This window comes from Punica granatum, chromosome 7, assembly GCF_007655135.1.
Source record: "Punica granatum isolate Tunisia-2019 chromosome 7, ASM765513v2, whole genome shotgun sequence".
Classification (NCBI taxonomy): domain Eukaryota; kingdom Viridiplantae; phylum Streptophyta; class Magnoliopsida; order Myrtales; family Lythraceae; genus Punica; species Punica granatum.
The window spans coordinates 955,067-981,438 of NC_045133.1; the positions used below are offsets into that span (position 1 = coordinate 955,067).

Consider the following 26,372-nt stretch of genomic DNA (forward strand, 5'->3'; position numbering starts at 1 on the left):
TTATCTTCCTATAATAAAATACTTTTAATGAATAATCCACAAAACTATTCCGATTCATATACTTTTTAGTCGATTTCACAACAAGTCCTTGAACTCTTGCATATTCTTTTTTCGCATTCTCTATATGATATCAATGAGAAAAGAAAATCATATTATTAGATAAACATGTAAGTCTAAATAATTAAATAATTGAAAGTTATACATATATTACTCCATTTGCATATATGAGTTCTTATATTTTCTTTTTAATGGATAAATCAATGCTCAAACAAACAAACATGTTAAGTATGCAACTTATTTTTTTTAAAATTCAATATTATCACCAATATTTTTCATTCATTTCATCTTCTCAATATCTTTTTACTTCTAAAAAGAAAAAAAAAAGCTCAATGGTAGCAAAATGATGAGTTAAACTCCAGAACGTATAGTTTCAATAAAACATTTTACATGCTCTTAACAATAATGATATGATACTTTTTCCCAAATGAATTTAGACATTGATATATATCAAATATAAAAATGGTATCAGAACTATGAGTAGACCATATATACTTCATGATATCTAATGACATTTTCACATTGTAGATTTATAAATTAATATAAAATCAACATAAAACAAATTATAAATTCACAATTAACAATTTGCACATCTTCCCCAATCATCGCGCAGGTGCTCTCACTAGTTCAAGTCTATAGGAGTTGCCGGAAGATTTGAATACATTAGGGATGAATTCAGTGATCTGTTATCAGCCATTCTACCCCTCGTCCCGGGGACACCAACGGCCTCACAAAAAATCTCTAATGAAATGATAGCAGACAACAGCAAAACATCTGCGTTATTAGAAGCAACTTGACAGCATGCATTTACAAGGGAATCCTCGTTGCTTACCGACATCAAAACCCGACTAAAGGATGGGCTCCCTGGGAATGAATAGTAACCGAGAATTACACTTTACAATCTGACTATATCGTCAGAATGATTGAATACAATCAGTACCTAGCAGCAGTATCTCCAAACCCGTTATCCATAGTAGGAGTAAAACACATCTCGCAGCTCTGCATTTTATCTGTTCCAACAAGGGACAACCTATCGTCGTACACATCTATGTACCCAAACGCGTCAGTCCCAGGTGGACACTCGAGCGCAGCCTCAAAAACCCGATGATGTATCCCGTGGGAGTCAACCGAGTGCCCACCCTTGTGATCATGCCCTGCAAGGCATACCTTCACACAGTCATATCTGTGTATTACTTCCATCACTTCATCAAAGTTCCACAGAAGCGCTTCTTCAGTCGAAGCCCCAGGATCTAAAGGTAGGTGGCAGCAGACTACGGTTTTCTGTTTCAACCTCGTAGCGTCTTGAAGGATGTGGGCTAACCACTCTAGCTGTTCTTTCCCCACTGCTCCATTGAACATGAGGAATCTCCTCTCGAGTCCGTCTAGCCCATTTGGGCTGTTCTTGTCAGTGTTCGGGTTTTTCTCCTGAAGGAATTGCTGGGCTTGTAGGGTCTTCGGGTGATCATGGGGCCATCCAATGGCACTAACATCGTAACCATCCAATACCACGAATCTGTACTCTGGTGAGGGCGAGAAATCATAGTAAGCACATCCTTCATTGCTCGGGATCTTCAGCAAGGGAAGCAGCTTGCTCCGTGGAAGATTGTAGAGGCAGTGATTCCCGATCATGTGATACACAGGGCCATTAAATTTCTCGAACTCCGCTACCATTTTCTTCACAGAATCTAGGGATTGGTCCTTGGGGCAAAACCCGTCAACGATGTCCCCTAAGTTAATTGCAAATCTAAGCTTGTTGAGGTCATTCCACTGCTTCACTGCCCTCTGCAGTACGAGAATGCTGTGCCTATAGTACCTCGGCACACCGAGAAAAGACCTACCATCGGGAATATCAGCATACTGGACGTCGGAAATGACCCCAAAGGAGAAGAGAGGCTGCTTTCCTCGGATGCTCGTCAACCCGTTGGTAGAACCCATGATGCAAAACTAAAACTGCAATTCGAGTATATAAATACAATAAGGGTAAACAAATTGTTAGTGAAACACCAGAGGCACCCACTCAAGGAGGGAAAAAGAGAAGGGAAAACATATCTAAAATTCACATACAAAAGAAACAAAAACTGCATCAACACCACAAACAATGCACATCATGAAGAACAGAGAAAGGTGATGGACCATCCCTTGATTACATCCGACAAGCACTGGTTCTACTTTTTAAGCATTATCGAGCTCATCAGTCAGATCTGGCAGCAAATATTCCCACTTCATAGAAGTTGTGTGACTTGTTCATATCATACCCTCTTGCAAGCCAAACCTACCACTTAGAGACTAGGAGCATGATATTATGACAATTACATGGCCGTTGTCTTGTTGCCGGGCGGTAATTTTTCTTCAAGTTGAAATGCTACGATTGAGTTAACCTCACTAGTGGAACATGGATCCCAAACACCCGCAGATTGCTGTCCTGCTTTCGCTACTTTGTTGAATTCAGTTGCTCATCAATCAATTCTGGCACCACTTGCAAACCGAAAATATAAATTTCATTTCTTTGACACCAACAAGATAACCTGAAAGAGAATGAATAGCTCACCCTCTTCCCCACGATGCATCAATATCTACCGCTTTTTCCTATCAGCAAAATTCATCCCAATATCGCTGTGCACAAAGGCAGTAACCAATAAAACCTACAAATAATAAAAAGGAAAAAGATCACTTTTTGACATATAACTGAACGCTGAAGTTATAATCACATGCAGCAGATTCCATTCTGCAGCTTTAATTTCACATCCAATTAATCAAATAATGTCTGTGGAGAAAATACACCGATTGGCATACCCAATTTTTGCTCGACATTATGCCGGAAATCAACATCTGAACAGTGAGCAGGCAAAAGAATTGAAAACCTAGGGCTCTTCCCTGCAACAAAAAATCAGAGCAATTGAAGTAAAAGCATCCACATTTAAGACAGAAGAAGCAGAGCAAATTTGAGCAAATCCCCAGGAAGTGGCAGCTTCTGGAGAGCGAAAGAGGGACGAAGAACGTACTATCGCTCAGCAGTCCGATGAATCGGTTTGGGGGGAATTCAGCTCGCCGGGACACGACGATGCCGACACCACACCAGCGATCTCCCAATTCTGCAACGAAACACCCCCCACCCACCCCCCCCCCCTCCTTTTATTTTTTCTCTTAACATTTTATTTTAAATTTACATCTCTTTCCGGCATTTCCGCAGGGGGAGGAAGAGGAACGATTGTTGCCTGCAGATTGACCAAAATAACCTTCCATCGGTGATTGACAAGTGGGATTTTTCATAACCATAAAATAATAACTAGGTGTTACGCCTGTGACCACACGTACTTTTAAGTTTTTAATTAATACTGTCAAAATAACTATGGCAAGTTATAATATTATTAAATTGATAGGAAATATTACTCTCGTAATTTTAAGAGATCGAATATTAAAGATTATTCTTTATCTTAACAAGTGGGATTCTCGAAATTCGAATTTGTATTCTCTTCCTCATGGAGTTGGAGCTATTTGCTCAATCAACACAATTCTGATTGCGAGTTATAATATTATTCAAAAAGTGATAATGAAATAATTTTATGATGTAAAAATACTATGTTTCTGGAGTAGATATTTTTACTTGTGCAATATTTATGTCTTAATAGCATAATTACTTGGAGAAAAATTCTATAGTGTAAGATAATTTTTATTTCAAATGAAACTTTTCAATTTCCGTCCGGATAAATGCAATGAATTTAAATGAATAATTTAGAATAATTAAAACCAATAAATTTAAAAAGTAAAGTAGGGAGCGGTTTTTAAAAGGAACAAACTTTTTTATATTTAGAGAGAAGATGAGCCTTAAGGATAAATTTTTGGAGGGAAAAAAAAGAGAGGAAAGCGGGTAAGTGAGGAGGTAGTTAACAAATAAAATTACCTTTTTATCCTAAATTTATCGGTTATAATTAATTAAACATAAGTGCGATAGATAATTTGTGAAAATAAAAGTTCCACCAAATGGATCCTTCTTCCTTTAAAATAATGTATATATATATATATATATATGTATTTCTACAAAGAGACTCGTAATCTAATATAATAAAATATAAATTTTAATAAGTAATAACTAGTAAAGGGTTATAAATAATCTCACAATGAATATTTTAATACCAAACGAGGGTGTCCCATTGCGCGGCACTACGAATATCTTAATATCAAGCGAGGATGTCCCATTGCGCGGCACCACGAATATCTTAATACCAAGCGAGGGTGTCCCATTGCGCGACTTCCTCTTTTGTTCTTTAATCTATTATTTATTATGTAACCAAACAAGTGTTTTTCTATTTTTGGCCAAATTTTATTTTTATAGTTGAATTGTTATTTTTGGAAGGACATTCTAGTCTTATACTGGCCCCCAAAAATAGAGGGAAAAAAAAAAGGACATTGTAGTCTAGGCCCTCTCCAATATAGTTTTTGTAGTTTTATTTCTTTCATGTGTGAAAGGTCATATCCTTTGTAAGTGATAGTGATAGAAGGGGTATGACAGTCCAGACGCTTTCATCGCATACAGTTCAATGCTCGAATTGCATCTCAATCCTCGTACGTCCTGTCTTAGCTTCCATAATGATCAATGAAGTGTATAAGGCTGAGTCCCCGATGCTGCTGTTGTTCTCACATCGTTGGTCGTTTGCATATGGATGAAAACCTCATTTTTAAATTATGTGCTTACTGTTGGACCTTTTGTAATTTAAATGCCAAGAAAGATGTGAGAAAATTTCTTTATATTAGGCGCATGAACATCCTTATAACCGAAAAAAAGGATGTGAGAAAATTTAGATTTACATATATATATATATATAATATGGAAAACGATTTGGAATTATTACTTACAAGTTTGGTGGAACATAACTTCAAATTAAATTAAAGTTGTCTTATGAAGAAAGATGTTAAATACGACAATCTTGAAGTTATCGTATTGTATTACATCACGTGCATTTCTCGAGTACTGTTGTTTTCTTAACTGATATCCTATTTTTCTTTGATTGTTTGTAATAGCCATATATATAGCAAGATACGAGATAGGCCTGGCCAAATAGCTTCAGAACGTTCCGTTTTTTAATAGGATTGTTCCAAATTTTTTGAGTTTTAAAATTTAAAATTATATTTTATTATAAAATTAGCAACAAAATCTTTGAAATTATTTTCGATTATAATAAACAAAAAATATCATAAAATTTATTGGATACTATGGTGATCTCCGATTGAAGGCAATATGAATTTTATGAATGAAATTTTCTAGGTTTTCATTTTTTTTTTTTTTCGAGATTATTTTTAATAAAAAAATATATTTAAAGATATCTCATCATAAAATTCGATTTCTTTATTACTTTAATTTTTTGAGTTTTTAAAATTTTAAATAATCTTTTATTAAAAATTTAGCAACAAAATCTCATGAAATTATTTACGGTTATGATATTCCATTTAAAAAAGACCAAAAATATCATAAAATCTTATGGATTCTATAGTGATCTCTAATTGAAGGCGATATAAATATTATGAATGGAATTTTTAGGTTTTTATTTAATTTATTTTCGATATTATTTTTAATAAAAAATATTTTTTAAAGATATCTAATCATAAAATTCGATTTCTTGATTTATTTAATTTTTACAATTTATATAGCATAATGTATTTGAAATAAATAAGAAGATTTTATTATTTCTATAGATTATTTGATAATCTTGAACTTTTAAAATAAAAATTAATATTTCATCACATACATATTAACGTTAAAATAAGTATACATTCAGACATAATATAAATATATTAATAGATGACCTCAGAATACTCGGTTTTTTAATGGAATTTCATAAGCATATATTAGTATATATTTTATGAAAGGAATTTTCTAGGTTTTTATTTTATTTTTTTATTATTTTCGGAATTATTTTAACAAAAAATATTTTTTTAAAGATATCTCATCATAAAATTCAATTTCTTAATTTCTTTAATTTTTATAATATATATATACAAAACATAATGTATTTGAAATAAATGAGAAGATTTTAATATATGTGAAGATATTATTTGATAATCTTGAATTTTTAAATTAAAATTAATATTTCATCACATGAATATTAACATCAAAATAAGTATATATTAACATATATTTTTTTAAAGGATTTTTTTTTAGATTTTTATTTATTTATTTTTTGGAATTAATTTAACAAAAAATATTTTTTAAAGATATCTCATCATAAAATCTAATTTCTTGATTTCTTTAATTTTTATAATTTATATAACATAATGTCTTTGAAATAAACGAGAAGGTTTTATTATATGTATAGATATTATTTATTTATCTTGAGTTTTTAAAATAAAAATTAATATTTCATCACATCAATATTAACATGAAAATAAGTATATATTAGTATATATTTACACATAATATAAATATATTAATATGTGGTTACGTGGATAATCTTCAATATATATAGGAATAAAAAGTATATATAAATTATATGTTTTTATAGATATCCATTTTTGAAAAATAGATTAGATAATATATATATATATATATAAACTATATTTTCTTTTAAAAAAAGAAATCAGATTTGTTTACCCAAAAAAAATCTAATTATATGTTATGTAGATTATGTATGATAATTATAAATAGGAATTATCACACACGTACACATGAGATTATTCAGCCCTCAAACAATACGTCTATAACTAGAAGCGAGCTCTTGAAATGTATTCAAATGAGTTGATTAAATTTATGCTTTAATTTTTTCTCTCATTTTTATCGCAATTTTTCATTTTTCTCTGATTTTTACTTTTTTTCTCATATTGTTTTTCAAGATTGGTGATGTGATGTGAGTTTCATCTTTCTAAATACTACCCATATAAGTAAGCTCTCAGAAAGTAAATTCGTCTACTACTAAACGTTAATATTGTTTGTTTATTTTATTATTTTTGTTTCACTTTTGATTCTCGAAGAAATTTTTTTAAAAATTTTTAATTATAATTTCTTTTCGGATTGGTGTACTATCTCATACAATGTACAAACTCCACGGCTAGTATATATATGAAAGCAATATACGAGGTGAATTCGACCATATGACCTCAGAATGCTCCGTTTCAAAATGAAATTTTCTTTATTTTTTAATTTTTTTAAAAAATTAGATAATATTTTATAGGTATTATATAAATTGTTTTTTTCCAAAACACAAATCAGATTTGTTCGCTGAAAACGGAAAAAAATTTAGATTATATTTTATTTAGATTTTGTTGGCCCGGTCAGATCCCAGTTTCTGAATGGAATTTTCTAGATTTCTTAAATTTAAATTTTTTGAATTATTGTTAATGATAAATATTTTTTAACGATATCTCATCGTAAAATCTGCTTTCTTGATTTCTTTAATTTTTATAATCTATATCTATATAACATGAATGTATTTGAAATAAATGAGAAGATTTTATTATATATATAAATATTATTTAATAATCTTGAATTTTTGGAAATGAAAAGTAATATTTCATCACATAAATATTAACATCAAAATAAGTATATATTAGTACATATTCATATATAATATAGATATATTAATATATGATTACGTGTACAACATTTAGTTTATAGTAAGGAGAATAGTATATATGAATTATATAATTTTTTAAATATCTATTTTTAAAATAGATTAGATAATATTTTATAGATATATATAAATTATATTTTCTTTTCAAAACAAATCATATTTGTTCACCGAAAAAAGGAAAATAAATCAGATTATATTTTGTTTAGATTATGTGCAATAGTTATAAATAACAATTATCATACATATAAATATGAGCTTATTCAGCTCTCAAAAACACCCCATACAACTAGAAGCGAGCTCTCAAAATGTATGTCTATCCCTATATGCAATTTAGTTGATTAAATTTATGTTTTGATTTTTTTTCTATCATTTTTATAGAAATTTTCTATTTTTTATTTTTCTCTATTTTTTGCTTTTTTACTTATAGTTTTTTTTAAGATTGGTGATGTGAATTTCATCTCTCGAAAGGTATTACTACCTCTACACGCAAGCTTTTAGAAAGTAAATATGTCTACCACTAAATATGAAGATTATTTGTTTATATTTATTCGTTTTATTTCACTTATGATTCTAAAAGAAGTTTTCCTTTTTAATTTTTATATTATATATACTTTTTTCAGGTTTGTGGAACTATCCCGTGCAACGCACGAGCTCCAGGACTAGTGCATATATACACAGCAGATTACACCTACTCTTCCTCCCTATTGTAAATTTTGTTATTTTTCCTATACATTAATTCTTCTTGATATAGTTGCTTTAAGATAATCTTTTCTACTTAATTTTTGCACATGCACCACCCGATATCCTACAAACTTAGTGGATCTTGACTAAACCAAGTTCAAGTCGGTTTGGCCCCATTAAGGGGTAAAACTCGCATTTTCGTAATTTTTTTCCATTCACGGGATTTAAACTCAAGATCTTTATTAAGGAAAATGGACATTGACCAACGTAGGTTGGTTCAAGCGGTTCGATAGTCGTTCCACTTCAACAAGATCTCCGGTTCGAGTCTTTGTGAATGCAGAAAATCGACGTTGGGAGAGCGTTATCCTTAGTGGGTCGACCTGACTCGATTAAATTAGTCGGAGTTCAATTGGATTTTCGAATATCAGGGTTCGCACTGAAAAAGAAAGGGACATTGAACCAACCTTATCTTGGGTGGGCACAAGATGTTTTTGGTGCTCACTGTATCCATCCTGAAATTTGAGAAATGTAATTTTCCAATCGAAATCGACTTTGAAGCCATATCACAATAATAAACCGTTGCAAAAAAAAAAATCATGTCTACATATGATCACAATTTGACAAAGTTTCATTACCCAAACGAAAATCTCCAACTAATCAAAGTTCTTCAGCTTTTTTTTTTTTACCACCAAAGTTCTTTAGTTTAGATTCTGATTTCCTTTCATTTTTTTTTTCCGAAAAACATAAATATAAAGTTCTTGAGGTTCTAGGAGCGATTTTGATTCATGGGATTTTCCATTTCTATTGCCTCTTTCCTCGGTCTTCTATTCGAGTTATGATGCTCTCCTTTTAACAATACAGAACGAAAAAATCTTGACTAATGGAACTTCTGAATTAGAATATGATCAGCAAAAGTGCTAATCACCTGAGTAGGCTGATTAACGAGTTATTTGTTTTCCTGTTCGTTGTTTTCATTATTTTGTTATTATATTATCTTAAGTCCATTTATATTATAATAAAATATATCTAATGGTTCAAGTGGTTCGATGTTTGTTATATCTTTTTTTTAAATAGAAAAATGGAAAGAAAATTCACGCTAAGAGTCTTAAATTCTATCGGACTTACATGGACTTGGACTTAAGTTTCAACTTAAAAGCTCGAGCTGATAAGTTATGAGATCCAATCCCATATAAACCGCTATATTTTTTTTTATGCTTTCGATGTGAGATTAATTTTTCTGAATTGATTTTTATATTCCCAATACCCACCCTCACGTGGCACCGTGTGGTCTTTCTCATGATTTGCCTACACAGGCCACGTGGACCTTAACTGTCTGCCCTCAAGAACTTACCCTCGAGCCGGTTTCTCATATCTTCCGGACTCGGGGCTTAACTGCCTTGAGGTGGGCTGCTACTTCCACACTCGGGCAAGGGGGATCAACAACTATGAGCCGGGCTTCTACTTCCGGTCTCAGACTTCACTGGCGTGGTGTGGACTCCTGCGTATACGCGCCCCCAGAATCATTACCATGGGCTCTGATACCATCTTAAATTCTATCGGACTTACATGGATTTGGACTCAAGTTTCACGCTTTCCCGCACACGTGTGGGCTCACATCACGCCAAGTCTAGTTTCGAGGTAGACAAAGTGCGCCTCATCTTAGTCCGGCCCAAGTGTGGCCTTATTATCAATTATCCCTCCTCTTCTCGCTCGAGGTGTAAGAAAAAGTCCACCTCGTGGTTAAGCCCTGAGCACGGAAGTCCAGTCCCCGCTCGTAGTCAGTTCTTGAGAGCGGGTGTTCGAGTCCACGTGGCACGTGTAGGTGAAGCGTCAAAGCCACACATTGTCACATGGGGGCGGGTGTTGAGAGTTAAGTTCCACATCGAAAATATAAAAGGAATTCCACGAGTTTATAAGAGATTGTGTACCACAACCTATTAGCTCGAGCTTTTGGGTTGGAGATGGACCCAATCGTTTATAGGCTCAATGGGAATTTTACATGGTATCAGAGCAAGTTATGCTTCTGCGCATTTGTGTGTACTCACACCACTCCATATTCAGTTTCGAGGCAGCCAAGAGTGCGCCTCATGTTAATCAGGCTCAAGAGTGGCCTGGTCCAGTTCCGAGGTAGCTAAAGGTGCACCTCTAGTTAGATCCGAGTGTGGAGCTCGAGGCTAGTTTGATATTTGTCCCCCCTTACACGAGCACGGAAGAGGATCCCGGCTCTTGGTCAGTTGTTAAGGGCGGGTGTTTAAGGGCACGTGGCACGTGTTGGATCACACGTTGCCACGTGAGGGCGGGTGTTGAGATACATTATCCCACATGCAAAAATTGAGAAAGAAATCACAAGCTTATATGAGGCTTGGGTCCAACAACCTATCAGCTTAAACTTTTGGATTGCAGATAGGCTCAAGTCCATGTAGGTCCAAGTGGGTATTTCACAAAGAAAGCATTACCCCTTAGTAGGCCGATCTGGCTTGACGTGATTAGCCGGGATTCATTGGGCTTACAAATATCAGAGTACACATCGAAATATATATAATATATGAATTCGAGACATATGACTGTTACCTGCATTTTTTAAAAATTTTAAAATTGTAATCTTTTGAAGCCAAATTATTTAAAATTTAGGAACCAAATTTTTTCATACAACTAAATAATTCGGTTTTATCCAGTCCGGTATATGACGATTATCAGAAAACTTTTCAGTTATTCATTTCTTTTTCATTGTCCTACCTAATTATAAACCAATGTACTCAATTATATATTGAATAAAACTCTCGTCACACAATTAAGGGAGGGATCATTCCCTTAAACTCCTCCTTCGTTTATGGCATCAGAGCATCTGCCATTTCTCAGCATATTGGGCTGTGTTTTTCATCCTTCTCAAATCACCATAGCCTCTGCATCTCTTTCGAATGGTCGCCTAACAATAATCCTCCGTTTGGATCGAAGAAAACAAACCAAAAGAGCAAGAATTTAACATGACAGTTTTCTAAAATCCTATAAAAATTTCTCTCCCGTCTCCTTCCTTTTGGCTAGAAGTTTCTTATTCTTTTTAAACCCCTTGGAGGTGATTACAAAGTGGCCACGTGTATTCCCCATTTTCCTATTGACAAAAACAATCAGTTTTGGATTTTTATTATAATTATACTGGAAGTAAATCCATCCTACGTGCATAATCATTGAAAAGATACTAATTTATTTGTATATGAAGATAATATATAAAATTGTTATTTAACTATAAATTTTAAAAATATATTAGGTAAGTGCTATTTCTAATTAATTTACAATTTTAATTACTATAAAATAAAAATAATAGAATTGTTATTATGTGATCATATAATTATTTGAGAAGAAAAACAGTAATGTTCAAAAGAATGAGAGAGGAGGGGGAGAAAAAGTAGGAAATATGAGAGTGACTTGATAGTTTTTAGTACAAAATCTCCCTTGTGATTTAACATTGAGACAAATTACACCATGTAATTTTTTTAGGGACAAATAACACCATGTAATTCACTTCGTGAGACATGATGAACCTTACCGTTAATTTTTTTGTCACTTTGGTCCTCAGACTTTTCTTTTGCTATTATTACCCTCAAGCTTTCAATTTTTTTTTCAATTTGGTTGTAAAATTCAAAAGAAAAGGGTAAAAGGTCGGAGTCGTCAATTGGTGACCTCGACCCTACCATCGAGGTCGCATGCACCCACAGAGGATGCTGGTGACCATGGAGGTGGGGTCGAGGCCGCCCATCGGCGACCCCGACCCCACTCTCGAGGTTTTCAGCATCCTCTGTGAGTGTTGACAGCATTAAGCATATATTTTGTCGCTTTTACATTAAGTATTTTAAAGCAAGCGAAGTGATAATATAATTGTGAAATTCAGTAAAAGTAATTTTAAAAAAACTATTAATGAAGTATGTGCTTTATTTTATTTTTTTAATTTAATAGTGCTAATGGAAAATGAGAGCCAAGGTTGGTTTTTGTAATTAGTAGTTTCTCTCCCTAAATAGGGGATGGTTTTTTTCTAACGGAAGGGAGAAATGAGAGAAAAAAGAGAGATGGAGAAAAAAAATGAAGAGTGGAAAAGGATAGTTATTGTTCGAAATTACTATCATACCCATAATCAAATGGCTTTTAATTAACAGAATTATCAGAATACGGGCAAAAAGGGAAGTGAAAGTGACGCCACTCACCCCTTTTCCAGTAGTAGTAATAGATATAGATAAAAAGAGCTTATAAATTTGTTAAAAAAGCTAACAAATTAGCAAAATGAATATTGGAAAATAAAAGGAATATAGAAAGGCCCCCACCGACGATCATTGAATCCAAAATTATTTTATAACTAGTTCATTTCACGCATTGCGCGGTAATATTTTATCGATATTTTCTAAATCTGAATATAAATAATCAACATATACACCAATAATATATATAAGCAGAAAATATATTTGTACCAAGCATATATATCAATATAAATTGCGAGTGGGATTAAAAAAAGATGAATCTTATGACAAAAAATAAATATTTATTCTAATTTATAAAAATTGCCAACAACTTGTAAAAGAGATACCTTCCATAACATATAAGAGTAGGAAAATTAAAATGAATATAATATGCACAACTTTCGGTAGTTCCACAACAAATTTTTCCTTGACTTTTTCTATGGTCAAAAGGAAGCGCTAGAATTACCACTACGTGCGTTTGAATTTTCATGTCATCTATTTATACGATATTTAGTGCATGAAACTTGAAATAATATCTTGTATGTGAAGGAGATTTTGTAAATTATCAAAAAAAACTTTTGATTATTTCAAGAATACTCATACTCTATTATAATATATAAAAACTGAAAAGCGCAAAACGTAAAAACTCTATTTGATAATCCTTAACTTGTGGTCGAATGTAGCGCGAGTTGTGGGAGCTCCAATTACTAACTTTCAATGGATATTTAAAATTTGCTACAGTTATAATAATTAATTTTATATTGAAAATGGTTAATAAATATTAATAGATTTTCAATAAAGTTAGAAATTATTTTTACTTATTTCAATGGATATTAAAAAATATTTTTTAAAAAAATTTATCATGATCCCAAGAAATTATTGTATATATCAAATAATTATATGTTATTAATTTTTTTGAAGTACACGCCTAGCGTGAGAGAGTCTATCTATTTATTTCAAAATACATATAAATGATATGAACAAATGTATTTTTTTAAATGTAGTACAAATGAATTAAAGTAAATAAATTATTTTAACAAAAAATGAAAGGTCTATTAAAGTGGAGTTGGAGTTTTATGATTTGATTTGATTTGATTGATTTGACACGAAAGCATATCCAACGAACCAGAATTATTTTAAAAAATTTTCTTTTGTCAATTGATGACTTCGAGGTTGCTTGAGTGTTTTTTGTTTGTATATTCAAAACATCTTTATCATAAAATCTCGATGTAAGTTGTCACAAAGGGAGATTTTTAATCAACTAAACACTAGACATATGGATTATGCCGTCTTGGTTAGTAAATTATGGTTTAATTAATGATAATTTTTAGCATGAATTTATTAAGTGATGCTAACTCGCATTATGAAGCTTTGGATTTTCCCTCTTAGAAGGACCTTTAATTAATTATCATGATCGCTTTTGATTTTTTTCCCTTTTTCGAGTAAATACAAATATCATCACGTTGATTTGATAGGTCAGGAAATTTAGTCTTCGTGTGGTGCTTTCATGTCTAGTCGCTATCAAGCTCGACGACAACAATTCTGTGGTGGCTAATAACAATTAAAATTAAAAGTCAACCAATTGTGGGCAGAAAATTTGCTAGAGGAAGACATATACTAAGACCCCATGTAAAATAGAAACATAGCCAAAAACCCATAGAGTTTTCGAGAGAGAAGAAGTCACTCGAAAGATCGATCCACTTATATATAAATGTGGTAACTCAGTGCCATGACGGGGAGTAAAAAGCTAAGCTCGAGAGCCTTAGCAAGTTAAACGTTAAAACACATGTCGATCGATATGCAGGAACACATACCTCTAGTCATGTCCATGGTTCCCTCACTTCTCATCTCCATCCTCGTCATCCCTCTTCTCTCCCTTCTCGTCATCAGATGGCGTCGAACCTGTGTGACTGCGATCCACCCGTCATCCACCACCCAGAAGCGTCGTGTCCCACCCTCGCCCCCCACGCTCCCCGTCATTGGAAACCTCCACCAGCTCGGCACCTACCCTCACAAGACCCTGCAGACCCTGTCCCGGAGGTACGGCCCGTTCATGCTCCTCCATATGGGTCGGGCACCGGCCTTGATTGTCTCGTCGGCCCGCTTGGCCAGGGAGGTCATGAAGACCCATGACGTCGCGTTCTCGGACCGAGCCTTGTCGAGCACGGGCCGTCGCCTCCTGTACGATGGGAAGGACGTGTCGTTGGCCCCGTACGGGGAGTATTGGCGGCAGATGAGGAGCTTGTGCGTGCTCCAGCTGCTCAACAACAAGAGGGTGCGGTCGTTTAAATCCATCCGAGAGGAAGAGCTCGCCCTATTGGTCAAGCGGATTGAGGATGCTTCCCCGACTCCGGTGGACATGAGTGATGCTTTTGCAACTCTAACGAACGGCGTGGTGTGTCGGGCGGCGCTGGGAAGGAAGTACGGCAAGGACGAGGCGATCGGGAGGAAGTTTAAGACCTTGTTGGCGGAATTTGTGGGCCTATTGGGTGCGTTTAACGTAGGAGATTACATACCGAGCTTGGCTTGGATCAATAAGCTCAATGGTTTGGATAAAAAAGCGGAAAGGGTGGCCAAGGAGTTAGACGATTTCTTGGAACAAGTTGTGGAGGAGCATGAGAGCAAGTTGAACAAACCTTGTCAACAAGAAGAGACAAAATATAATAATTACGATAATAATTGTACTCGGAACAATAATGAAGGTGAAAGTGATGGTGATGGTGATGGTGATGGTGACGGTGACGGTGACGGTGACGGTGATAAGAAGGATTTTGTGGATGTGCTGCTTGAAGTTCAAAGAGACAATTTGGCTGGTTTTCCCCTTAGCAAACTCAGCATCAAAGCTATCATCCTGGTAATTATCATGGACTTTTCAATTAGTATCGCTTTCGAAAGATTTTCTATTGTTATGACTACTCGTCCAATCTAATAATATTGATATGCTATTCCTCTGCGCAAAAAAAAAAAAGAAAAAGAAAAAGAAAAAGAAAAGGAATTTACATTTTAGGAAGTGGTGATCGCTAATTTTGTTAATGGATTCATCAATTATGCTTGCAGGATATTTTTGATGGAGGGACTGATACAACTTACGTGGTCCTAGAATGGGCAATGACAGAGCTCTTGAGGCACCCTAAGGTAATGGAGAATTTACAAAGGGAAGTTAGGGAAGTAGCCAAGGGAAGGCTCAACATCACAGATGAAGATCTAGACCGATTACATTACCTCAAGGCCGTGGTCAAGGAGACCCTCCGACTGCACCCTCCGCTCCCACTTCTGGTCCCACGGGTTGCGACTCGGGATGTCACTGTCGATGACTATGATGTGGCTGCCGGGACGATGGTCATCATCAATGCCTGGGCCATCGGAAGGGACCCCGACTCATGGGGCCCCAACCCGGATGAATTCAAGCCCGAGCGGTTCCTAGGCAGCCCTGTGGACTACAAGGGGCAAAATTTTGAGCTCATCCCATTTGGAGCGGGGTGGAGGGGGTGCCCAGGGATTGAGTTTGCTATGGCCACGGACAATTTCGTGCTGGCGAATCTGATGCTCAGGTTCAATTGGGCGTTGCCTTCGGGAATGAGGGCCGAGGATTTGGACATGACTCAGAGCAGTGGGATCACTGTCCATAGGAAAGTTTCACTTCTGGCTGTTGCAACCCCTCACTCTTCTTAGAATATCAGTGTTGTAATGTAATGTTGCATGCATGCAATAAAATGTAGCAAGAAGACCTCTATTTCTATGATAAGGTATAAGTTTTATGAGGAAGGGGCTTGGTGGAATTGCAAGGCGTCGACTCAGAACTAAGATGTTCTTGGTTCGATCTTATTAGTGAGACTTATGTGTCCCTTTATTATGTATTTTTTTTATCTTTGTATTATGCTCACATATCTCACTTATGTGAAATAAAAAATGGTTTTTAACAATTTACCATTAGCTATTTGTAGTTGCTAGTCACCGGTCAAATTTCTCAAATTGGAAAAACGTGTCGTGGTTACATTGCATGTTTTAGAATGCATTTTCCTTGTCATTGCTTGCCATCCTTAAGATTGGTCAGTCTCTATATACATGTGTGTGTGTAGAAATATATGAACATTAATGATGTGCATGACACGATTCCAACAGAGAGCGAGAGAGCTATATATATACTGTTTTAAAAACTCTAGAGAGTTGACCATTTGAACCGTGGAAAGGGTGGCAACGGAAAATAAATAAATAAATAATCGAAAGGAAGTATAAAGGCTACAAATTATTTAAAAAAGTGTAAAATTTTAGGCCCTATTTGGATTCCCAAACACTTAATTTTAACTTTAACTTTAACTCAACACACTATACAACAAAAACACACATTTTTCCAAGTCAAAAATTTTAACTTTAATTTTAACTCAATACACTATACAACAAAAACACACGTTTCTCAAGTCAAATTTACAATCACATCTCATTTGTCCTTTTCCACGATCAAAATTAAAATCAAAATTAAAATTACTTTAACTCTCTATCCAAATACACCCTTAGGTTACTAAAAATGTTAAAAAGGTCACCCTTTAAATAAGGGGAAATGGAAAAGGAGAAAAAAGAAGATGATGAAATATTTTTTTGCTGAAACAAAATGATTAATTTACTTCCTTCACAAGATCTAAGTCATTGCGCTGTAAAGACTATAGAGAAACCTGAACCTATACAGGAACTCTTCTGTTCACATTGAGGAATCACTTATAATGTAAAACAAAGGGTGCATAATATTTACCAAGGGTGATTGGTCCGGCATGCTCTCCTTCCGTAAGTCGAATTAGACCATCAAATTTCACAATTGGGAAGAGCAACTTGAGGGCTCCCATTTTCAACAAATCACAACTCACTAATTAGGACCATGAGAGATAATTTCACGTACCATGTCCGAGACATATAACGGAAGCTCCTACTTTGTGTCTTGGGTGCTCGAACAGTGTTCCCTACTGCAACAAATAGGACACTGGACAGTTATATACAAACTCCCACGTGAAACATGATAGCCTTAATAAGAGTCGAGTAATGTTGGTACGAGATATTACCGAACTGCTTGGGCGATAAAGTTTACTGACAACACGACCATCATCATTATTCATGCAAGGATCATAGGTATTGAAGATCCGAGCAACTCGAAATGAAACTAAAGAACATTGCAGGAGACAAACTGTAAACTCATATATAAACATGAAGATTGTTTGTTTATATTTATTTGTTTTGTTTCACTTATGATTCTTAAAGAAAATTTTCTTTTTAATTTTTTATTATATTTATTTTTTTTCAGGTTGACGAAACTATCTCGTGCAACTCTCGACTCCACGACTAGTATATATATAGAGTAGATTACACCTGCTCTTCCTCCCTATTGTAAATTATGTTATTTTGTTACTTTTCCTGTACATTAACTTGTCTTGATATAGTTGCTTTAAGATAATCTCTTCTACTTAATTTTTGCACATGCACCACCTAATATTTTAGAAACTCAGTGAATTTTGACTAATTCAAGTTCGAGTCAATTTAGCCTCATTAAGGGGTAAAACTCTCATTTTCGTAAATTTTTTTCCATTCGCAGGATTCAAACTCAAGATCTTTACTAAGGAAAAGGGACATTGACCAACATGGATTGTTTCAAGCAATTCGACGCTTATTTCACTTAAGCAAGGTCTCGAGTTCGAGTCATTGTGAATACAGAAAATCCACGCTGGGAGAGTTTTACCACTAAGTGAGCCGACCCGGCTCAATTGGATTAGTTGTGGCACAATTGGACTTTCGGATACCAAGATTCACACCGAAAAAAGGGGACATTAAACCACCAGTATCTAGTGTGGGCACCAGACGTTTTGGTACTAACTGTATCCACCCGAATTTTGAGAAATGTAATTTTCCTAATTGAAACCAACTCTGAAGCCATATCACAATAATAAACTGTTCCAAAAAAAAAAGTCTTCATATGATCACAGTTTGACAAAGTTTCATTACCCAAACGAATAAGTTTGAGTTTGGTATTAGAGTTGAGTTGAGTTTTAGTTTTAATTGGATTGTAATGATTGTGTTGTTAAATTATGAGAAAAAGTGTGAAAAAGTAATAAATAGTTAAGAGACAGTAATGATTGAGTAGTGATTGCGTTGTTGAATTGTGAAAAAAAAAATAGTTGAGAGAATTTAGTATTAAAAATTGAATTAAATGGTTAAAAAAATTGAAGAGTAAGGGAAAAGTAATAATTGCGTTGTTGAATTAAAGATAAATGGAGTTGAGTTCGGTTAAAAAAAATTTCTAAAGCCAAACATCCAACTAATCAAAATTCTTTAGCTTTTTTTTTTTTTTAACTGCCAAAGTTCTTTAGTTTAGATTCTGATTTCCTTTCCTTTTTTTTTTCCGAAAAACATAAATATAAAGTAGACTAACAGTCCGTTTGGGTTATGCCGGCTTCGTTAGTAAATTAGGATTTAATTAATATTAATTTTTAGCATGACTTTATGTCATGCTGACTCGCATTCTAAAGCTTTGAATTTCCCCTCTTAGAAGGATCGTTAATTAATTATCATGATCACTTTTGATTTTTCTTTTGTTCCTTTTTCCGAGTAAATACAAATATGATCACGTTGATTTGATAGGTCAGGAAATTTAGTCTTCATGTGGTGCTTTCATGTCTAGTCGCTATCAAGCTCGACGATAACAATTCTGTGGTGGCTAATAACAATTAAAATGAAAAATCAAACCAATTGTGGGCAGAAAATTTGCTAGGGGAAGACATATACTATGGCCCCACGGGTATAATCGACCAACAAGAATAAGTCACGGGTGCTGATATGTTGCAAAATAGAAACATAGCCAAAAAAAACCCATAGAATTTACGAGAGAGGAAGAAATATACTATGGCCACACGCGTAAAATCGATCCACTTATATATAAATGTTATAACTCAGTGCCGTGAAAGAGAGTAATGAGAGCCTTAGCAAGTTAAACCTTAAAACACATGTCGATCGAAACGCAGGAGATGGTTCCCTCACTTCTCATCTCCATCCTCGTCATCCCACTTCTCTCCCTTCTCGTCATCGGATGGCGTCGAACCCGTGTCACTGCGATCCACCCGTCATCCACCACCCAGAAGCGCCGTGTCCCACCCTCGGCCCCCACGCTTCCCGTCATTGGAAACCTCCACCAGCTCGGCACCTACCCTCACAAGACCCTGCAGACCTTGTCCCGGAGGTACGGCCCGTTCATGCTCGTCCACATGGGTCGGGCACCGGCCTTGATTGTCTCGTCGGCCCGCTTGGCTGGGGAGGTCATGAAGACCCATGACATCGTGTTCTCGGACCGACCCCAGGGGAGCACGGCCCGTCGCCTCCTGTACGATGGGAAGGACGTGTCGTTGGCCCCGTACGGGGAGTATTGGCGCCAGATGAGGAGCTTGTGCGTGCTCCAGCTGCTCAACAACAAGAGGGTCCAGTCGTTTAGATTCGTCCGTCAGGAAGAGCTCGCCCAATTGGTCAAGCGGATTGGGGATGCTTCCCCGACTCCGGTGGACATCAGTGATGCTTTTGCAACTCTAACGAACAGCGTGGTGTGTCGGGCGGCGCTGGGAAGGAAATACAACGAGGACGAGGCGATCGGGAGGAGGTTTAAGAACTTGTTGGCGGAATTTGTGGGCCTATTGGGTGTGTTTAACGTAGGAGATCTCATACCGAGCTTGGGTTGGATCAATAAGCTCAATGGTTCGGATAAAAAAGTTGAAAGGGTGGCCAAGGAGTTCGACGATTTCTTGGAGCAAGTTGTGGAGGAGCATGTGAGCAAGTTGAACAAACCTTATCAACAAGAAGAGAGAAAATATAATAATGACGATAATAATAGTACTAGGAACAATAATGATAGCGATGGTGACGGTGATAGTGATAAGAAGGATTTTGTGGATGTGCTGCTTGAATTTCAAAGGGACAATTTGGCTGGTTTTCCCCTTAGCAAACTCAGCATCAAAGCTATCATCCTGGTAATTATCTTTAGTCCCCTTTTTAATTTGATCTTCTTTAGATGAATAATTAATGGACAATATTGTTCGTAAAATACGTATGGTAACTGATTGACACAATGCTTACTTTTTTTAAAAAAAGAACCGATTGATAATTCATGCTTTTTAATATTTTCTAAGAATAGAAAAGTCGTGAACGAATTGCTTTGGACAAATTGATGAAAGTTACAATTAATCCAAAGATTTCAGAGGGATCGCTACCCCCTTGTCCTAGTCATTACGGCATGTTCTGTTTGATTTCAGCGATGACCATTTTCAATTAGTATCGCTTTCGAAAGATTTTCTATTGTTATGACTATTCGTCCAATCTAAACATACTGATATGCTATTCCTCTGCGCAAAAAAAAAAAAAAGGATTTTACTTTTTAGGAAGTGGTGATTGCTAATTTTGTTAAAGGGTTTAATTAATTATGCTTGCAGGATGTTTTTTCTGGTGGGACTGATACAACTTACACGGTCCTAGAATGGGCAATGACAGAGCTCTTAAGGCACCCTAAGGTAATGGAGAATTTGCAAAAGGAAGTTAGGGAAGTAGCCAAGGGAAGGCTCAACATCACAGATGAAGATCTAGACCGATTGCATTACCTCAAGGCCGTGGTCAAGGAGACCCTCCGACTGCACCCTCCGCTCCCGCTTCTGGTCCCACGTGTTGCGACTCGAGATGTCACTGTCGATGGCTACGACCTGGCTGCCGGGACGATGGTTATCATCAACGCCTGGGCCATCGGGAGGAACCCCGACTCATGGGGTCCCGACCCTGATGAATTCAAGCCCGAGCGATTCCTGGGCAACCCCGTGGACTACAATGGGCAAAATTTTGAGCTCATCCCGTTTGGAGCGGGGCGGAGGGGGTGCCCAGGGATTGCGTTTGCTATGGCCACGGACAATTTCGTGCTGGCGAATCTGATGCTCAGGTTTGATTGGGCATTGCCTCCGGGAATGAGGGCTGAGGATTTGGACATGACTCAGTGCACTGGGCTCACTATCCATAGGAAAGTTCCGCTTTTGGCCGTTGCAACCCCTCACTCTTCTTAGGATATCTGTGCTGTAACGTAATGTTTCATGTATGCAATAAAATGTAGCAAGAAGACCTCTATTTCTATGATAAGGTGTAAGTTTTAATGAGGAAGGGGTCTTGGTGCAATTACAATACGTCGACTCAAAACTAAGATGTTCTAAATTCGATTCTTATCGGTGAAAATGATGTGCCCCTTTATTATGTATTATTTCTTATCATTGTATTAGGCTCACATACCTCCATTGTGCGAAATAAAAAATAGTGTAAGTTTTAACAATTTACCATTAGCTATTTGTAGTTGCTACTCGCCGGTGAAATTTTTCAAATTCGTAAAACGTGTCGTGATTACATTGCATGTTTTAGAACGCATTTTCCATTTCATTGCTTGCCATCCTTAAGATTGGTCAGTCTATATATATGTGTGTGTGTAGAAATATATAAACATAAATGATGTGCATGACACGATTCTAACAGAGAGCGAGAGAGCTATATCTATGTTGTTTCAAAAACGCTAGAGTTGACCATTTGAACAGTTGAAATGGCAGCAAAGGAAAAAACAAACAAATAAATAAATAATTGAAAGGAAGTATAAAGGCAACAAATTATTTAAAAAAATTGCAAAAATTTAGGTTACTAAAAATGTTAAAAAAGGTCACCGTTTAAATAAGGGGACATGGAAAATGAGAAAATAAAAGAATAGGATGATTTTTTTTTTCTGAAAGAAAATGGTGAAATTTACTTCCTTCACAAGATCTAATTTATTGGGCTGTAAAGAATATAGAGAAACCTATACTGAACCGATACATAAACTCTTATGTTCATATTGACGAATCACTTATAATGTAAAACAAATGGTGCATAATATTTACCAAGGGTAATTGGTCTGGCGTGCTCTCCTTCCACAAGTCGAATTAGACCATCAACTTTCACAATTGAGAAGAACAACTTGAGGGCTCCCATTTTCAACAAATCACAACTCACTAATTAAGACCATGAGAGACAATTTCACATACCATGTCTGAGACATATAACAAAAGCTCTAAGTTTGTGTCCCGAGTGCCCGAACAGTATTTCCTACTGCAACAAATAGGAGACTGAAGAGTTATATAAAAACTCCCACGTGAAATATGATAGCAGCAACGAGCTAAACCTTAATAAAAGTCGATTAATGTTGATACGAGATATTACCTAACTGTTCGGGCGATAAAGTTTACTGAGAGCACCACCATCATCATTATTCATGCAAGGACCATGGGTGTTGAAGATCCCAGCAACCCGAAAAGAAATTAGAGAACATTGCATGAGACAAACTATAAATACTACTCATATATAAAGGTTGCCTTACCAATTGCATGCTGTCTTAATAATCAAACATCAGAGTTTCAGCCACACACTTCCCCTCATCTCATCATAGCAGCTCCTGACACCTGCAGGATTGAAACATCCACGCTATGGACAGATGCTGCAGCAAGCTTTTCCAAACTATATACTCTTAACTTGACAATCATCAAGCCTTCTTTCCACGTTCCTTTTGTTTTTGTGCATCTAAATTGTTCCATATACGAGAGAATTCGAAATTTCATTAACACTTAGCAGAAAGAATCATCATCAGCGAAATCACAATCAACAATATATGACGGTAACTACCATCGACACCCCTCGTAGAACCTCGTATCGTGTTCGCGGTCCTGGGAGCGCTGTCCAGCTCAGAGTCTATACGTCCTTGGTGTCATCAGCCTTTCAAGTGGTGGAGCCATTCCCCAATAAATGAATGAGCTGGAGAATGGTAATGACTGGCTGGAAATCAAACGTAAGATCAGCCAGCCCCATCGGGCCAAGGTGCCGCCGGTACATCAACACACATGGTCAAGGAACTTCCCATCTGTATATATCGATCAATGCATTGACATAGTTTTTCGACTGCAGTGGACGAAGAAGAGCCCCCGACCTATTTTGCTTTTCTCGATGATCCAACAGGACTTCTATGAAAGAGGGGAGGGTGGGGTGGGGGCGAATCTCGACCTCGAACCGATCTTGTCGGAAGATCTCCAAGTAATAACAACAAAAGAAAAAGAACTAGATGACAGCTGTGGGATTTTGAACCCACGCCCTTTCGGACCAGAGCCTAAATCTGGCGCCTTAAACTCTAATCCGTGACCTAGCAGCAACAATTCAACCGTCCAGTCATGATACAGTCACATGGATGCCTCACAAATCTGAGACATTTTCTATTGCTAATGCCTGGAAATGCTTAAGAACCAGGAGTTCAAAGAAGGAACGGAGGAATGTAGTTTGGTTTGAGGGGCAGTTTCCTCGATCTTCTTTTATCAGTTGGCTTTGTGTACATAATAGATTGAGTACAAAAGACCGGCTTCTTAATTAGAGAATTTCGCTTGTTGCAGCCGAATGTGAATTTTGTAGTATGGAGTTGTTGACTCGAGATCACCTCTTTTTTGAATATCCGATCACTCAAGGAATTTGAAGAAGTCTATTTGAATAGACCCAATGTCAATTTGAATACGGAACTTTGATGGATCCCCTCTCTCCGTGGAAAGAAGCTTGACATTATTTGTCTCAAGCTTCTATGGACTCATTACATATATTGCAAATGGAGGGAGATAAACACTAGGATTTACCAAGAGTAAGTCTAGTCACCAACAATTATAATTCGGAGGATCTTTTCGGATGTGCAAGCGAAGTTATCCGTTCTCCCCCGCTTCTCATGCAAAATTGTACATTCTGTCCTAGCGGGGCATATGTTTCATTTTGATACTGCCCATAGCTGATTTTAGGGTAGACTTTTTAGGACTTTTCAGTTTATTTGCACTGTATAGAGGTAAATGGTACTAATTTCTTATGTAAGTTTATTTTGTTATCAATGAAGTATTACTATTTATCCAAGAAAACATCTCAGCATATTGGGCCGTGTTTTTCATCCTTCTCAAATCACCACTGCCTCTGCATCTCTTTCGAACGGTTGACTGCAATTCTCTACCCTCAAAATATCCTAATTTTCCGATATACACTAATTGTATATACGCTAATCACCTTGATATAATCCCTCATTAGTTACAAAAAAAAAAAAAACGAAAACGACTCTTTTTCTACTTAGGATAATATGACAACTCGTATCACCTGCTTGGGAAACTAATTATATTAGTGTAAGAAGCGTGTGATTGTAGAAAAATATCTATAGATTTGATCAGTCAATCGCCTAACAATAATCCTCTGTTTGGATCGAAGAAAAAAAACCAAAAGAGCAAGAATTTGACATGACAGTTTTTTAAAATCCTACAAAAATTTCTCTCTCGTCTCCTTCCTTTTGGCTAGAAGTTTCTTATTCTTTTTAAACCCCTTGGAGGTGATTACAAAGTGGCCACGCGTACGCCCCATTCTCCCATTGACAAAAACAATCATTTTAAAAATTTTATTATAATTATACTGGTAACAAACCCATCCTACGTGCATAATCATTGAAAAGATACTATTTTATTTGTTTATGAACATAATATATAAAAATGTTATTTAACTTAAATTTAAAAAATATATTAGGCAAATGCTACTTCTAATTAAATTTACAATTTTAATTACTATAAAATAAAAATAACATAATTGTTATTATGTGATCATATAATTATTTGAGAAGAAAAAAAGTAATGTTCAAGAGGATGAGAGAGGAGAGGGGGAGAAAAAGTAGGAAATATGAGAGTGACTTGATAGTTTTTATAGGTAATTTTACTATTTTCATCTTGAATTAGCAGTTTTTATGAATTCAAGTATATTTAGTACAGGCAAATTGGAAAAGATCAAAGTTAGACGAAAGGTTTGTTTTTCCTTTTAAGTATATTAATACTAGAGGAATGCAACCGCGCTATGCATAGGGCAAAAGAAGAAGAAGAGAAGATCAAAAAATTGAAACATATCGGCAGCGTTAAGCTCATACTTTGTCACTTTCACATTAAGTACTTTAAAGTAAGCAAAGTGATAATAGAATTGTGAAATTCAGTAAAAGTAATTTTAAAAAATCTATTAATAAAGTGTGTGCTTTATTTTATTTTATTTTATTTTATTATTTAATAGTGCCAATGGAAAATGAGAGTCGAGGTTGGTTTTTGTAATTGTTAGTTTCTTCCGATAAATAGGGGACAGTTTTTTTCTAACGGAAAGGAGAAATGAGAGAAAAAAGAGAAATGGAGAAAAAAGTGGAGTGGAATATGGTAATTATTGTTTGAAATTACTATCATACTCATAATCAAATGGCTCTTAATTAATAGAATTATCAGAATACAGGCAAAAAGAGAAGTGAAAGTGACACTACTCACCCCTTTTCCAGTACAAGTAGTAATAGATATATATAAAAAAGGGCTTATAAATTTGTTAAAAAAACTTACAAATTAGCAAAATGAATAATGGGAAAAAAAAGAATATAGAAAGTCCCCCACTGACAATCATCGAATCCAAAATTATCTTATAACTAGTTCATACCCGAGTTGTGCGGTAATATGTTATCAATATTTTCTATATGTGAATATGAATAATCAACATATACACCAATAATATATATAAGTAGAAAAAATATATGTGCCAAGTATATATATCAATATAAATTGTGAGTGGGATTAAAAAAAATTGAATCTCATGACAAAAAAGAAATATTTATTCTAATTTATAAAAATTGCCAACAACTTGTAAAAGAGATATCTTCCATAACATATAAGAGTAGGAAAATTAAAATGAATATAATATGTATAATTTTCGGTAGTTCCACAACAAGTTTTTCCGGACGTTTTCTATG

General features: G+C 35.4%; 3 protein-coding genes across 6 annotated transcripts; 2 read left to right on the forward strand and 1 right to left on the reverse strand.

The window, feature by feature from the left end:
* Positions 1-799: 799 nt before the first annotated feature.
* On the reverse strand, positions 800-3,217 carry LOC116214312 (manganese-dependent ADP-ribose/CDP-alcohol diphosphatase). Of its 4 annotated transcripts, none has more exons than XM_031549723.1 (5): positions 3,060-3,217; positions 2,851-2,931; positions 2,606-2,699; positions 2,371-2,523; positions 800-2,007 (listed from the first exon to the last, which is right to left on the reverse strand). In XM_031549723.1, the coding sequence occupies exon 5, from the start codon at positions 1,990-1,992 to the stop codon at positions 991-993; it is 1,002 nt and encodes a 333-aa protein (XP_031405583.1). In that variant the 5' UTR covers positions 1,993-2,007; positions 2,371-2,523; positions 2,606-2,699; positions 2,851-2,931; positions 3,060-3,217; the 3' UTR covers positions 800-990. The 4 variants fall into 4 exon arrangements, with proteins under 4 accessions (XP_031405583.1, XP_031405584.1, XP_031405582.1 ...); XM_031549724.1 differs by having other exon boundaries at positions 2,371-2,532; XM_031549722.1 differs by lacking the exon at positions 2,371-2,523.
* Positions 3,218-14,138: 10,921 nt separating this feature from the next.
* On the forward strand, positions 14,139-16,358 carry LOC116214309 (cytochrome P450 71A26-like). Its single transcript, XM_031549718.1, has 2 exons — positions 14,139-15,380; positions 15,584-16,358. Exons 1-2 carry the CDS (start codon positions 14,313-14,315, stop codon positions 16,196-16,198), a joined length of 1,683 nt encoding a protein of 560 aa, XP_031405578.1. The 5' UTR covers positions 14,139-14,312; the 3' UTR covers positions 16,199-16,358.
* A 3,028-nt stretch (positions 16,359-19,386) lies between these two features.
* On the forward strand, positions 19,387-21,778 carry LOC116214310 (cytochrome P450 71A26-like). The gene is made up of 2 exons (XM_031549720.1): positions 19,387-20,520; positions 20,980-21,778. Exons 1-2 carry the CDS (start codon positions 19,510-19,512, stop codon positions 21,592-21,594), a joined length of 1,626 nt encoding a protein of 541 aa, XP_031405580.1. The 5' UTR covers positions 19,387-19,509; the 3' UTR covers positions 21,595-21,778.
* Positions 21,779-26,372: the final 4,594 nt, after the last annotated feature.